Source organism: Leptinotarsa decemlineata, unplaced genomic scaffold, assembly GCF_025532065.1.
Source record: "Leptinotarsa decemlineata unplaced genomic scaffold, Ldec_3_MD MMD2_tig00026354_RagTag_RagTag, whole genome shotgun sequence".
NCBI lineage: Eukaryota > Metazoa > Arthropoda > Insecta > Coleoptera > Chrysomelidae > Leptinotarsa > Leptinotarsa decemlineata.
The window spans coordinates 16,840,008-16,855,577 of record NW_027412702.1 but is presented as its reverse complement, the minus strand read 5'-3'; the positions used below and the strand labels follow the sequence as shown (position 1 = coordinate 16,855,577).

Sequence of the window (15,570 nt, the reverse complement as noted above, 5' to 3'; positions counted from 1 at the left end):
TTTATTATGATTTTTTTCAACTTGAAATAGAATGATTTGGAGAAAAAAAGATCACAAAAAAACGTGTGCGTCTCGGGACGCCTGACAGATGAGATTACTTAAACTAATCTAAGTTGAACTATTCAATAATAATATTGTTCAACTTGAGGCACTCTTAGGTCATTACTTGAATTTTATGTATAATATAATAAAGGTTATTGATTGATAAAAATTGTTATTGATTATTTTGTGTATGTACATATATCATAGCTATCATAAGCCAATTGTTACTTTTGTAGAATTGATTAATGATACTAATAATGTACATACACAAAATATGTATCATCAGTTTTGAGCCACGTTTCACATAATGAAAGAATATTATGTCTTTGCTGGTTAGTTTTTTATGATACTGTCAACAGTACATGTCTAACGCTCACTAAACACTGATCGTCTGTCCAACGAGAGTGGAGGAGCCTGCCGTCCACTGACGTATGCGTGAGAGAAAGGGAATCCAGACGAACCGGCGCCGTTACGCGTTAGCTGAACAAGCAGTTCACCCTCCCATAAGAAGATATTACTTCCAAAAACTCGAAATAGATTATATCAGTCCTGCAAGTTTCCTAGCAAGAATTATATATGTAGTGAAGTAACGCATTCTTGCCACAAATTATTTGATACACTTTCCAGTAACATTCCAGTTATTTCATATCCATCTATCTATCTATCCAATCCCTTAGGAAATCTAACTTAATACTAATACAAAACAGATTAAATGTACTACTCTGCAAATACAGTTATGTTGCGGCACATGAAACAAAAAAAGAAATTTAATAGAAACTCGAATAGCTTTATGTTAGGTTGGGTTAGATCCAAAATGAGGGGGTTTATTCGACTCTCTACCACAACCCGAAAGGGTTGTGGTAGAGGCTCACACCTATTCACACTCGACCAAATAAACCCATCTTCTTAACGAAGTCGATTAGCTTGTATGATGAGTGGTCTTTCAGGTCAGATGTTAAGAGTACGAAGGCGACACACACTGTTTTCCGACAGTCCGAATCTCTGCATATGATGATTCAAATGACAGTGACCTGTAAGAAGGCCTGTTAGATATCGTAGTTTATCCCTACTGTAGTCCAACAACTGTTTGGTATCAAGCACTGAAGGATGAATAAACTCCTTGGAGTTAGCCAACCCTAGAAGATTCTGCCAGAAGTCCATAAATCTTCTTGCCATCCAGTTGTTCAATATTTGTTTGCAGAGCCCAAAGCGATGCCAATGACAGGTTCTGGTCCAATGAAGCTGCTTGCAGCACCCTCCTTTGCAAGTGAGTCAGCAGCCTCATTGCCTTCCAGGCCAGTATGGCCAGGAATCCAGACCAAAGACAATCTGTTTAATCTTTCTATCGAGGAGAGTCGTTTTTGGCAATTTGCTACGAATTCAGACGTTGCTCAGTAAGAGCCAAGAGCTTGACTGTCCGAGAATATTTTTATTGCCTTGTGTATGAGGTTGGATTCTTCCAATCTCTCCGCACACAATTCAATAGCGTAAATTTCCGCTTGAAAAACAGTCACATAGGTTCCAAGGCAGGTTGATATCTCTGTCCTGGTTCTGCGACTGATAACACCTGCACCAGATCCTGAAGACGTTTTTGATCCATCTGTGAACCAACAACAATCTGCTCTTAATATTTCCTTCTCCCGTAGCTTCATGTTACAATAACTTGTCAGTTGCAGCTTGAGGTAGTGCCAAGGGTCATGGGTTCAATCTCAGGTCGGGTCATATCTGTTAAAAAAATCTGTTGAAATTTGTTTTTCCGTTAACCAGCTGTACCCCCCTACGAACGATAATTCTCAAAAGTCGAAACCTGTGCAAGCTAATGACTAACGAGGTCTTACCTTTCAACGTGTGATTCCTCCGACCATTTTTTATATTTTTTTATCAATTTACAAACTTTTTGAAATCCAATAAAATCATTGAAAGTAGAATGGATGCTTTTTTGTGGGACGGTAGCCTGGTGTGTTGGCATGTGTGGTCAGCTCCAGTCAGTGAATCTGACCGCTGTGCGAACCGGTGGTACGAACCGCATGGCCGGACGATCGATTTTCACTTCCTATCGTCCAACTCGTGTTAGAAATCACACGTTAAAAGGCAAGACCTCGTTAGTCTTTAGCTCGCACAAGTTTCGACTTTAGAGAGTTATCATTCGTTTCAGGTTACTTTTTGTTATGTGATTCAACTAAATTACTTCAATTCGTGGTATTCTTCGAATGAATCTTATTGTGAGATATTCTGGTAATAATCAATAGAAAATAATTTACGACGATAAACTTATGTTTTTGGTTCTGATTACGAAAGTAAAATCAATCGTGCCCTAAAAATAATACACATCTCTCATTTGAATTGTTAGAATTTGTGTAGGACAAACCATGTAGTTCGCATCAGGTTTTTATGTGATTTATGTCTTTGTGTCTTAGGCCAGAACATTAGACCTGATGAACCGATTTCAACGAATAGTTTTGTTACTACTAGTTTTGGTTTCCTTCAGAAAATTTACCAAAAACTTAGTAGACTATTAAAATAGTTCTATATTGCCTCTGATTTAGACTCATTCCATTTCAATGTTTCAGGGATGGAAAGACGGTATTGCCAAAGCACAAACTCTGTATGCACAAGCCCGACAGATGAGTTATATAGCTGATGAAAGTGTGGACACCGACTATAGCTTTGACTATAACTTAGAAAACGACTACCCCAGTCTACAACTAGTTCCTAGATCACCCCTTGCAACTTCGTCGAGAGCCAGCCGGGTTTCCAGTCTTGCACACAGCCACAGGTAGATATTTAACGTTCACGAAATATTTTTCAATCAAGATTTTTTTTCAATTTTTCGCACTTCTACGTCTCCATTATTATCTTCAAGCAGAAAAAAGTGTTACTGTATTGGTATTTAGATTTTCAGTTTTGAGTTAGTATACATCATGAATTGGATGAGTCTCGAAGTGGATCCCTGAAGGACACCAAATAAATAATCTTATTCTTTTTCAGCGGATCGGTAGAAATGAACGACCAATCGTCTGTGTGCTCTATGAATAACCAGTCCCGAGGTGTTTCAATGGAGAATGAAAACAGAACTGGATCGTTATCCAGTGACGAGGGTGTTCAGCCCTTACCGCCAGACAGGAGTGACAGGAGTCCTGTATCACAGAAAAACTCCTTCAAAAACCGGCTTTTTCCTAGGACCCCGAACACCCTCTCGGTTCAACCATACACTAATCTGGGCCAGAGCCTGCCGAACCTGACTTTAGGCTCGCCTAATGTCGGCAGCATGAGCCTAAATCTGAATCAAAACACCCTTTCGGTACCTGGCGGGAAAAACGGCAGTCAGCTTTTGAGTCCCACCCATAGAGGGATCTCGTATCCCCCGCCATCACCAACGAGGGGAAATTTGAGAAGGAGCTTGGCCATATCTCAGAGTAAGAATCCGCCGTTGATCAAGACGAGGCAAGTTAATTCGACGTCGAGTGCCAGTCAGCAGTTCGACTTTGACGTTCCTGTAATAGCAGGTTAGTCGTGCAGAGTTTTTTTTTTGATTTTTTGAATCGAGGAAGTGGCAACTTTTACTCTGTCAGTGATTTCTAGTATCTATCAAATATAATTGACTTCGTTCACACGGCATCTCAAAAAAATGTTTCTAACAACCGATGTTACTTAAACCAACGTTAGTGACTGTGTGAAAATCATGTTCAATTAACGTTACCAAAATAATTTTCATAAAGCTCAACCTTTTGGAAAGGCGATTGGCGTAAATAAACCGAATTCGTTTCCTGTAATTATTAACTTTGGGCGGTATGATAATTCAGTGACATAAAAATTTCCCATTTATATACATTTCCCATTTGCCGGGCAGTGATTATGAACACCCCTCGTAGTGCTCTTATTTATATTGCCGTTCCAATTGGGAATGGATAGACTATACCAGGAAAATGATATTTCTGTCTTCACAATGGATATTTTTTTATTTCATATTTTTCATTTTTCATTGAAGAGATTCAACATTTCAGCTAAGACTTTGATCTCGTATATAGCGACTGACTTGATCAATTGACTTGACAATTATTTGTTAGTGAACCAAATATACTTTGTATATTAGATATATTGAATATAATTTGACATTTCTACATTCAATTGTTGCAATAAAAAAATCAATAAAATTTCCAATAATGATAAGAATATATTCTCACAATGTAAGAAGCCGAAAATGTCAAAATTTTCAATGAACCTCAATACAAAGTAGTAGTATTATTTTCAAAGAACAAGAGAGTTCAACTTAGTTCTGTACTTGAGACGTAGATGAAACAAAACAACATATTGAAAGAGTTTACATAATTGAAGGTAAAACAGGAATAAATCCAAAACCAAGCATAAGAAAAACTTCATTATTCAACGAAAGTCATTTTTTGTGGAGGAAAAAATCAGTTTTTTATCGACCTTTTTTTGGGTAATTGTTACCTTCCACAATCTGAAAAAATATAAAAATTATAATGGAGAACTTTATACAAGTGTAGAAGGGCAAACTTTTTAGTTTACCCCGATAATTTACTGTGTAAAAATCAAAGTATTTTTCACAAAGAAAAATCTTCTATTTATCAGTAACTTGTCGTATTTCACAATTTTGCCTATCAAAAAAATTATTAAGAAATTATACTTATCTTTTACGTTTCGGAGGCCAAAATCTGCCTCCGTCTTCAGAAATGGATAAAAATTCGAATATATACGCAGTTATTCCTTTTTTTGAGAGCTTATTTCTTTACTTCTTCGACAGATGTCAAAGAAGTTTTGAAATATGAAATTATGTCAATGTTGTTGATTGACAACTGAAATATTCGATTTAATACAAGGTACTCTCCGATATCAGTTTGTTGATTTTTACACAGTAACTTATCGGGGTAAACTAAAAAGTTTGCCCTTCTACACTTGTATAAAGTTCTCCATTATAATTTTTATATTTTTTCAGATTGTGGAAGGTAACAATTACCCAAAAAAAGGTCGATAAAAAACTTCATGTACTGAAAACGGTAACATGATTGGTGAAACGCGCTGAGAAGAGTTTCTGGTGATTGGGAAACGAGCTTATTTTTGTTTGGTTTTACAAACTTTCTTCGTGAAGAAAGTTTTTCCTGGTGGTATGAAAAGGATCCTACAGAGAGAATACGTTCTAGCTCCTTCGCCAGACTACAAAAAATAACATTATCTTTCGCCAAAATTTCAAAATTGGACTGTCTCCAAAATTTCAAACCCCACCCTTCACCAAAATTTTAAATGATGTCCTTCGCCAGAATATTAAACTGAAACTAATATTCCACATTTGTAAACTATATTGTTTGTCTATATTGTTTGTCACCCATTACTTCGGATTATAATTTGGAATCAACATCAATTGTCATAGCTTGTTTCAGTGTTTCTCATCTAACTATTACAATGTGAAAAATATGTGATATATTCAAACCAGGTATTCTCAATGTGAATGAGTTCAAAAGAATTTCTCTACAAATTTTAACGAATGGGTATTTTTCCTGGAAATTGTATGAAGTGAACCAAACTCACTCACATTGTGGTGAATATTCAGTACCAATTGTAGTTGTATGCTTCAAAAATTACCCGTGAATGCATTTTTCATGATCGTTTCAGCGGAAACTTCACAGAATTTTATTTCTAGGTCAGTGTTGAATAACGACTGTTTGTATAGGAGCATATGTTTGAAATGCTTCTGCATAAAATTATTTAATTACAAATATTCTGTGGTCAGTAGTCCTGTTGATCAATGTTCAGTGTGTATACAGGGTGTAGCAATAAAACTGAAACGAAATCGATTTCTGTTAAGGTGAAATCAAATTTTGCAAAATGTTACTAGTCAACTAGTATTGCCTGTAAATGTATGTTACCTTTGGAGTAGGACTTTTTGGGATGTGTTTTATGTTTTCAATCACATGTTTGTTTGTGAATTTTCTGTTATGGTCGATTCAATGCGTGTCATAACACCTCAACAGATGTTGAATATTATTGGAATTTTTTCCCAACACCAAACCGCTATTTCAACACCTCGCACGTGTTTCGATCACCAAGTGATCATCTTCAAGAGAAAGATCAAACTGCCTCACAAAACAGTATTGGAAAAGAAGTCTTCATTCACACATAGAATGAGTGGATAAAATATGACTGAACGAAACAATAGCTGTTGTATCAAGAATCATCATAAATATGCGAAGTTCATCCTTTGCTCCAAATTGAAAGTTTATATCTTCGGCAATTCAAATTCCTTCAGGAAAAAAAGTTTTGAAGAAGTTGATCTTAAGAAAATATTTCGCTTTTTTATCATTTCTAGTTGAAACTACAGTTCAAAAACCAAACATAGTATGTGATCTAATAGTAGACAGCGCTACTATCAGTGGTGCTAGGATGAACCAAATGTTTTTGAATAACGAGCCTGAGTATAAGTGGGTATTGATATTCTTTTTTACGAAACGCTACATGTGAGATTGCGGCAGATTTCAAAATTTGTCTTTGCAACTGACCGCCTTTGGGAGCCTTGTTTATCATTGATATTATTTGCTTGAGTCTGCTGTGGTGTTCGCAGTATAAAAAAGACATTATTATTATGATTATTATTATTATCTTCTCTGGATAATCTACACATCACGTTATACAGTTTTTATTTTCGCTTCCAAAACGATAAATGGGCTGAATTTCGATTTCCAAAAGTTATTTGATCGAAAGAGAAAATCGCCGATGATAAATATGCACAAACTTTTATGATAGAAGGGAAAAAGCAGAAACCGTTTTACGAATTAAGGTCGGGTACGAATTCGAAGGAATGCTGAGTATTCATTTCTGTGCATCTCCGAAGTTTTTCCATATCGGTCACTGTCTCAAGCTATAAAATCTCCGTAATATATTCCATTATCTTTTTCATTATTTCAGCAAACTTGGAAAACTGGGTTGAGAAGTAGGGAGTGCTGACACGTTGATTTCAGTTATTCATACAGAGACAAGTTTGCTAGTTATTACCTGAATTAATGAATATCAACTACTAAAAATACTTCTGATAATTTGTTTCAATCGAAAAATGGCATGTTGAATAATAACCATATTTTTACAGCCATTTTGGTACCATCACTGAGTTAGTTGTCACTTTTTTAGAATAAAACAGCCTCCCTGTTGATAGCTGAGAGGGCAAATTATCGTTTGTTTTTGATGTCCTTTTGACTATGTTTATGCATGTTTATGTCAAAATTCAGATAGGATAAGGATTATACAAAATGTGCTAATTGATCAAGAAACATTTCTGGAAATATGGAACACTATCATCCTCATAGTGCACTTCGCAGTTTCGGGATAAGACACTTGTCTAATTATGTCATCAGCACCGTTTTGAATAACATAACAAGATGAAGCACTTATTTATACCATAACATTACGACTAGAGGAAAATCGTCTCTGATAATGACACTCAAGGTTGTAGAAAGTTGGGAATTCAGGTGATAAGAGCGCTTAAGTAGGGTACATTTTACGTTTCCCTCTCAAGAGTTATTGAACCTTTAAAAAATAATGTGAATATCCAACTTCTTGAAAATGGTATCTGCAATACGTGTTTCGTTCACGATGTCGTGAAATTATCATTTTCATCCATTCAACTTTCATAATTTTTGTGTCATATAAATCTATGAATAATGAAACCATTCAAGGGGAGTAAAAGTTGTTGCTTTTCAGTAAAAGTCACATGTTGTATGAATTTGGAGTAATTTTGCAATCTACTCAGCTGTTGAGCCACAAGATATGAAAAGATGTGATATTTTATAGTAAATACACTGATTCTGTATTGCAATGATACACAATTTCGGAATTGTTAACTGATGAATTATCTACAAATTGACTTTTTCATTCAAATTTTCATTAGATTATTTCAATTGCAATATCTCCGATAATTCTGATGATATTGATAGATATTTATTTTAATCAAATGAGTTCTCGAAGTCAAAATGTTTCACTATTTTTTATAATGGATCACTTTTTGAATCATATTTGTTCAGACATTTCAACAAAACTTCGTATTTTAGATTTTCCTGATATTTTCCTCACTGTATGTTCTTTGGTTTCTCTGATTTTTTGTCACGATTCTGTTAAGATATCTATTATATATTAGTTATCAGTTAAAGTTGTCTAATTTACTTAAATATTTTTTGGCTATATTCGAGAAATTGATTGATAAAATCAACACATCATATCTTGTGTTGTCATATCTGAATGGAGTGCAGCTAGGACGATGAAAGAATACACATGCGTCATCAATAAAATGCACAATGAAACACATGTTTTTTTGTAGCATCATTTTCAGAAAAAAATGATGCTGTTTGTATTTGACCAGAGAGAGCTCGTATTTGGATAATAATTTGCACTCAGTATATCAATACAAACGTGGGTCGTCCGCAAAATATTATTATCATTCAACAGTTTCATCTGTTTATTGAACGATTTTTAGATTTGATTTTTTCGTAATACACAAATATATGTGTAAGCTGTGGACTTTTCATATTTCATATTTCACAATTAGTAAATTTCATATCGTAATTATAAATTCAACTTCAAGTTGGGAATGATACTGTATACTGTTTGGAAAACTGGAAAATTCAAGTTGCTAAATGTCGAAGTTACTGCTGACAAATTTTATGGAATTGACTCAAAATCATTATATTAATAGGGGACCCCACGCGGGGATTTCGGGATTTACTAAAATGCGGCAGATTCATATACAGGGGGATATTTTGTACCCGGTTAAGTACCTCCACCAAATATGAGCCCCATATATAAGGCCGCCCGTGTAGGATAAAGAATCAGATTAGTAAAAAAAATTGATCATCAAAAATTCTCGAGCTCGTCAGATTAATGTAGGGTGAGTTAGTTACATGCTGAAAAGTGTATATTCCAGTAATCTGATTGAGAGTGACGTAAAGAAAGGGAAGGAAAGCAAAGTTGTAAAAAATAACGTCATTTCGACATTCTCGAGCGTAGCTAATTTTTTTATTTTTTAGGAAATAATTCAAGGATAACGAAAAATATATAATCTGACGATTTCCGCAAGCCGAAATAATAAAAATTCGTCGATAAAATTTAATTCGTGCAGCTGTATGATACCTACATTTTACTCTCCGAGTTTCTATTCCTCTTTCACTTTTTTTCTATGTATTACTCTCTCACTCCGTCCCCACTCTGAATTCTGTTGCCATGACGCCATCACAGCTGATCATCACTCGTTCGTGATGAAGATGATTAATTTAATTTTTTTGAGCATTTAAAAAAAATATTTTCTTATAAATACAAGTATTCTACTTAAATAACATACACTTATTTATTTGCATGCTACTTCCTGAGCTTTTCAATTATTCAAGTTCAATGACTTGAAAAAAAATATTTTTTTTGTTAGATTAGGCGAATCCCTCTAGATAATCGTCAGATTATAAGACATCACGTCTAGAACATGAAGATGAATCATATATATCTTAATCTGACGCGCTTGAGTATTTCAAAATGGCGATTTTTTTGGACATTATAATAATGGCCGCGAGTTTGCGTCAGATCGAAATCGTCAGATTATTGAATGAGACCTTTTTTCTTGTTGCACTTAATACCCCCTTAGAAAATCTGACGCACTCGATCAAATTTTTTTTCTTTTCACTTCCAACCCTTACGTACAACCACCCGCATCATGCAAACGATCAGATTAACTGATATATCTGACGCGCTCGAGTATGTCCATGCAACAGTATTTTTTACATATTTAAAAATCTATAGCCGCTTCCCCAACCGATGAAAATTTATATATTATATAACATTTTTTTCATCATCTAAGCTTTGCAACCTAATATGTTCACTGAGGATACACTACAAAAACACACTTTTGTCTATTTTCCACTATATTTCTTTATTGTTGACCGGTTTCGGCTATTATACCATTTTCAAAAATAGCCGAAACCGGTCAAGAATAAAGAAATATAGTGGAAAATAGACAAAAGTGTGTTTTTGTAGTGTATCCTCAGTGAACATGAATTTCCACAAAATAAACAAGTCGTCAATCGAAGAAACCTAATATGTCTCTATGACGCTCGAGTAAATCCCCAATTTGCATCGTGGGCTCCCCTACTATATGGAGTCGTTCGGTGCAGTAGCAACATCGTTTCGTTTTCGTCACTTATTTCAGATGCACGAATTGATGATGTATGTAAGTTTATTCATTGTCGACCCAACTGTATATGTGCCATATTTGTATCATTCAGGTGACTCACGTTCGTTATCTGCAGAATAGAAAATGTCTTCATATGTTTTGATAGTGACTGATTCAAAAACAACTGCTAATAAATTACTGCATTTCAATTTACATTGAAGACACAAGTATCTTCAGTATACTTTCTATCTACGGAAAGGAGGGCCAGTAATGGAAAATTGAAAATCAGCGAAATAGATAGCGGGTTGAATTATGAAAAAGTTGTCAATGTCAAAGCTCATTTGAAAAACGTTTTCAAATTAGGGAAATCGCAATTTGTTAAGGATATTCTAAAATAACGGAGTTCGGCAATTTCACTTTATTTTTTATAAAAGTTATTTAATAAAATTTCGGGAAACAAAGAACACTTTCTCATTTTCACTTTTTATCACTCCGATTCTTGGTCTCATACAAACCATCACCGATTGAATTTTTTTATAAGGACCGGAAAAAAGAATTACTAGGTATAAGTTGGCCTTTTGACGTTTGGCAACGTTTTTCTAATTTACCCGACTTTGTATCCCTTACGATTTCCGATTTTCCCATGCTGGCCCTATTATTTCTGAAAAAGTCATTTTCGTTCAGGTAATATTTTAGAAATATTGATATGACTCAAATGTGCTGGCCAAAAAGCGAAATATTGAGGCAGGATTAAACCTACGGACTTCAGAAGATAAAATCATCTATTCAAATAGTTCCTATTTTGAACATTGACCAGTACCTGGTCAGCATATAGAAATTCAAAATGAAAATGTTTTCAATATCATTTTGCCAAAATATATACGGCTGAAGTCTGGCATAAATATTTTTGTGACAAATTGTTTTTTTGAGAGATATTGCTAATGTTACACTTGAGAACAAAATGTATCGTTGTAATTGACTTCCTTAACGAATCCCAAAAGGGTTTATATCAGTGATTTTTCCTTCGAGAAGTTTTACGAACTTCAAAATTCAATATCGCTTTTTGTATCTTTCTTCGCCATAATTGCGCCTCAGTGTGTCATTTTAGAAGCCTGTTTTTGACAAATGATCTTGAAAATTTTCATGATACATTTGCCACTAACATATTCTTGAAGCTGGCATAAAATACCCAATTGAAAAAATGTCTCAGTTCAATCAGAAGCCTAGATAATTTTTTTGAAAAATTTTACGTATCACTATTGTAAATTTTCAATTCCTTTCATTATTTCAAGTTTTCGATTAAGATTAAAAATGACCATCGTATAAATTTTCACAAATCCTGTAATTTTGTTAACGCCTTCTACAAAATGGCCGAAACAACATTATAATAACCGTTTTTCCCGTTATATTCGAACATATTTTCCATGAACAATGGTTCCGGTGTTCAAAATGGAAACTATTCCAAGAGGTTTTGTAATGATTTCATCAATCAAACTCCATAAGTTGAATATTGCTACAGTTATAGAAAAAATCGGCCCCTTCTTGGATGGCTCACTTGGGTTCATAGAAAATTTATATTCGAAAATTTGTCTTATAGAAATTCACACTTGGTAAAATCATATAGAAAGTCATTTATATTATATTATATACTCATCATAGGATATTCTTCCGTTCTCAAATAATGAATGTGGATCTCGCAATGCATGAATTGTATCTACATGTGAATTTTCGATTGTATCTGACTACAATTTTTTTGTCGGTATTCACTCACGTCACTAGAAGAAGATCACTCTGAGCCAACGTAATTTTCATAAGTCCTTGTGAGTTTTGTTTTCATCATATGTGAAATACTTGTAGAGTTTTGGAAGTATGAAAAAGCTCTTTGAAGGGACTGATGAAAATTTTATGGAAAAAAATATTTTCAAAGATTTTGTTTGTGCATCATCTAACCGATTCTAACCCAAGCGAACTAATGAACTAATATCACTAAACTAATAACGAACAAGTAACAATTAAAATTTTTGTGAATAATCAGTGCTGTTGGGCAAAATTATACAGTATTGTCGTCGTATTTACTCTTCAATGATTAGATTATACAGGACTATTCAAAAATGTCATTTACAAATAGTGCAAAAAAAGAGAAGTGGACCCATCACATACCCTTGTGGTGCGTTTATGTCTTCAGAGTACTGTATTTTCTTTCCATTTTGCCGCACGCTTTTCTTTCGATTATGTTGGATTTGATCACGTCAAAAAATTTGCAATTTGGATGCATAATTGATGCAATTCATTAGGTCAATTGGTATTTCCGAAATCTCATTGATTGTACATTCTTGATTGTACATCTTGGGAAATATTGAAGAAAAATAATTTTTTGTAGAGAAAATCAGATTTTAGATTATGAAGGTGAAAATACCCAAAAAATGTCGATAAAAACTTTGGTGGAAATATTCTCCACCTGCTACAGCAGACAAAATATCATGGAGGTACTCTGAAGAATTTATATTTCTGATATATTTGGCATTGCTCGAAAAACATTATCATTATAAATTTGTTTCGAAAATGAATATCGTGGTACGATTTTTATTTACGTTCCAAAATCAAAATCACTCTTAATGAAAATCATCAAATCCAGATGAACATTTTGCTAGAATTTGTTTTGTATTTTAATTTTTTTAATTAGCGATATGTAGCCCTGTTAACGCAAGTTGTGTTTCTTAAAACTAATATTTTTTATGGGAGTTATTTCAGTGTTTCATGAATCATTAAACCTGAAGTTTTTCGAATTTATTCAATGTGTTTTTCAAAAGTCCCACTTTCATACATATAGACATGTTGTATGTCAAAGGAAAATACATTAATTTCCATAAATAATTGAACCTGACTCGTGAACTCGCAAAAGAAAATAATGAGTAGCTTTTTAACTTCTTTTTGCTTTGTTTCCTTCCGAATCTACTTTATTTTTGATCTCCTTTGCGAATATGAAGTGTAATTGCACGTTTCCAGAATAATCCTCTATAATGAATGAAACAAATGAATCGAGGAATGAAATATTAGGAAACTGTCGGCAATTGAGTTCACTTGAATTATGATATAGGTTCTGATGAGGTCAGTATACAGGGAGTTTCCTAATAGCCAGCCTGTTCGGGAGCTAATTTCATGAAAAAAGTTATACAAACATAGGTCCGAAAATGCTTTTTTCCAAAACATATATTCAAAACTAGCGGATGAAATTCTTATCATATAATGTTAAATCAATGGACAGATACTGGCAGTACGAAATAGGTGGTGTTTAAATGGTGGTTTTTTGGTGCATGAAATTTCAAAAACTTTCAATGTGTAATCAACTTTGTTCATGATATTTTAAATTCTTCAGAAATATGTCCCATTTAGTTGCTGAAAAAGTTGGTTTTTGGAATGAGGGAATAAAAAGGTCAACAAAATAATTCGTACTGAAAATTTAAAGTATCATATTAATTCTGAACTGAAGTAGAAGTGAAACAACAGAAAACTGTACTTTTTCTTGATATTTCATTCAATAAGTTGGGATTGAAAATAATTCGTGGTTATCTATTGACTTCTACAAAGCTAAAATAAATAATAAAAATCGTTTGGGCCTTTTCATGACATACACACCAAACACCTATTCGTACGCCGTTGAATTCGTATTTTTGATATTTATATCTATAAAATTTTTGAAACATTGTTTTAACATATATTTTATACAAATTGAATTTTTCATTATGGTGGAGGCACCAATAACTTTTCCGGTAGAACTGTTTGCCTAACAACTGTTTATCCATCCGTAAAGTAATGAGTACCCTTAAGTCAAACTCAACCCCTTATGATACTGTCATCAAAGGTTCTTTGAATAATGAAATGAAAATATTTGACGAAAAACAGAGTATATAATTTTTTTTACGATTAAAAACAACATATTTTTCCAAAGATTAAGAGATTTTATGTTGTTTCTTGACTGAAGTTTTGATATAGGCAGTTGACATTTATGAAAAAAATGAAGTATATCAGGAGAAAGCATGTTTTAGAGTTTTATATGTGTCGTTGAAAATATTTTTCTCATTTACTGTTATATGTTGTGTTCAGAAATGATGTATGAGACATTGTTGTGAATATTCATTAATAATATTTGTATTCTCATAAAAGTTGGAAAGTATCGGATTGAAAATTGACTCTCCCAATAAAGTTTCCATCAGTTCCAAACAGTTTTCCATACTCTGAAATCTAGTTCACTTTAGTTTAGTTCTAGCGCATAGCACTCCACTTGCTTTCTAATCAATCTTTCGAAGTTGCATTCACCAAGCAAATCTTTCACCTGATACTTATTCCAAACTGCACTTTTAACGGTTTCCTCTTTATCCTAGGCGTATCCCAGCAAGAAGACCATTGTGAATCCTTTAGTAGAGGGCAGCATCGCCAAGCTATGAAAAGGACCTACAGATATCATACTGCGGGGGTTGTGGATGACATAAAGGTAATTCTAGTTTCCTGAAAATACTCGCCAGTTATTTCTCTGATTAGTGTTTCAAACCAAAAAGAGCGAAGACGAAACTGATTGCTTCACACGAATAATTAACGTTGTGTTTCAGAATCATGAACCCATAACAACTTTTGTTCAACACATCTTGAAGAACAATTTTGCATATCACCGGTTAACTCAACTGAATTTCATCTAGAATCTAGATATTTACCAGGGCCCTAGTCGAAGTTGGGTGGAGTCGTATTTAACAAGCCGAACTCACACAGTTTTGCTAGTCTAATCCCTTTTCAAACTGAAAACAATGTGAAATATATATATATATATATATATATATATATATATATATATATATATATATATATATATATATTCGGTAGGTCTGAGATTTGGTTTAAGTCTTCAATTTTTACCCTTTTATCATCAACCTCTTTTTCAAATAGCAATTTTACTAATTTAATTCGAGCGTAGATGCAGTTTGCGATGCCAACGAAGCTTTGAATTATCCAACAGAGTATTTGAACTCATTAGATTTTCCAGGCAGGACCGCATAATTTACAACTGAAGGTTGGATCGCTCCGTAATTTGATTCCATCACGGCTGTACAACGGTACGCGATTAGTAATTAATGAAAATCGTTGTTGAAGCTAGCATTTTCAATGGCAAGTTTCGTGGTGAAAATATAATAATACCAAGAATTCCCATTATACTTACAGATGTGCCAATTCATTTCAAACATGTGCAATTTTCAATTAAATTGGCATTTACAATGACTAATAATAAGTCCCAAGGCCAAAGAATACCGTTTGTGGCTTGGATTTGACCATACAAATTGAATACGATTTCCTGATACCTTCCGTTCTGAGTCCTGTGA

The 15,570-nt window shown here is 33.8% G+C and overlaps 1 protein-coding gene across 5 annotated transcripts in view; it reads left to right on the top strand.

Annotated features, from left to right (window-relative positions):
- The window catches only part of LOC111514053 (uncharacterized), a 453,014-nt gene that overhangs the window by 435,749 nt on the left and 1,695 nt on the right, over positions 1–15,570 (top strand). For 4 of the 5 annotated variants that reach the window (XM_074184385.1, XM_074184383.1, XM_074184382.1 and 1 more), the window contains 3 exons: positions 2,613–2,818; positions 3,031–3,548; positions 14,584–14,693. In XM_074184385.1, the coding sequence (XP_074040486.1) occupies positions 2,613–2,818; positions 3,031–3,548; positions 14,584–14,693 (834 nt within the window). The remainder of the gene's footprint in view (positions 1–2,612; positions 2,819–3,030; positions 3,549–14,583; positions 14,694–15,570) is intronic. The other variant, XM_074184384.1, reaches the window with a different exon arrangement.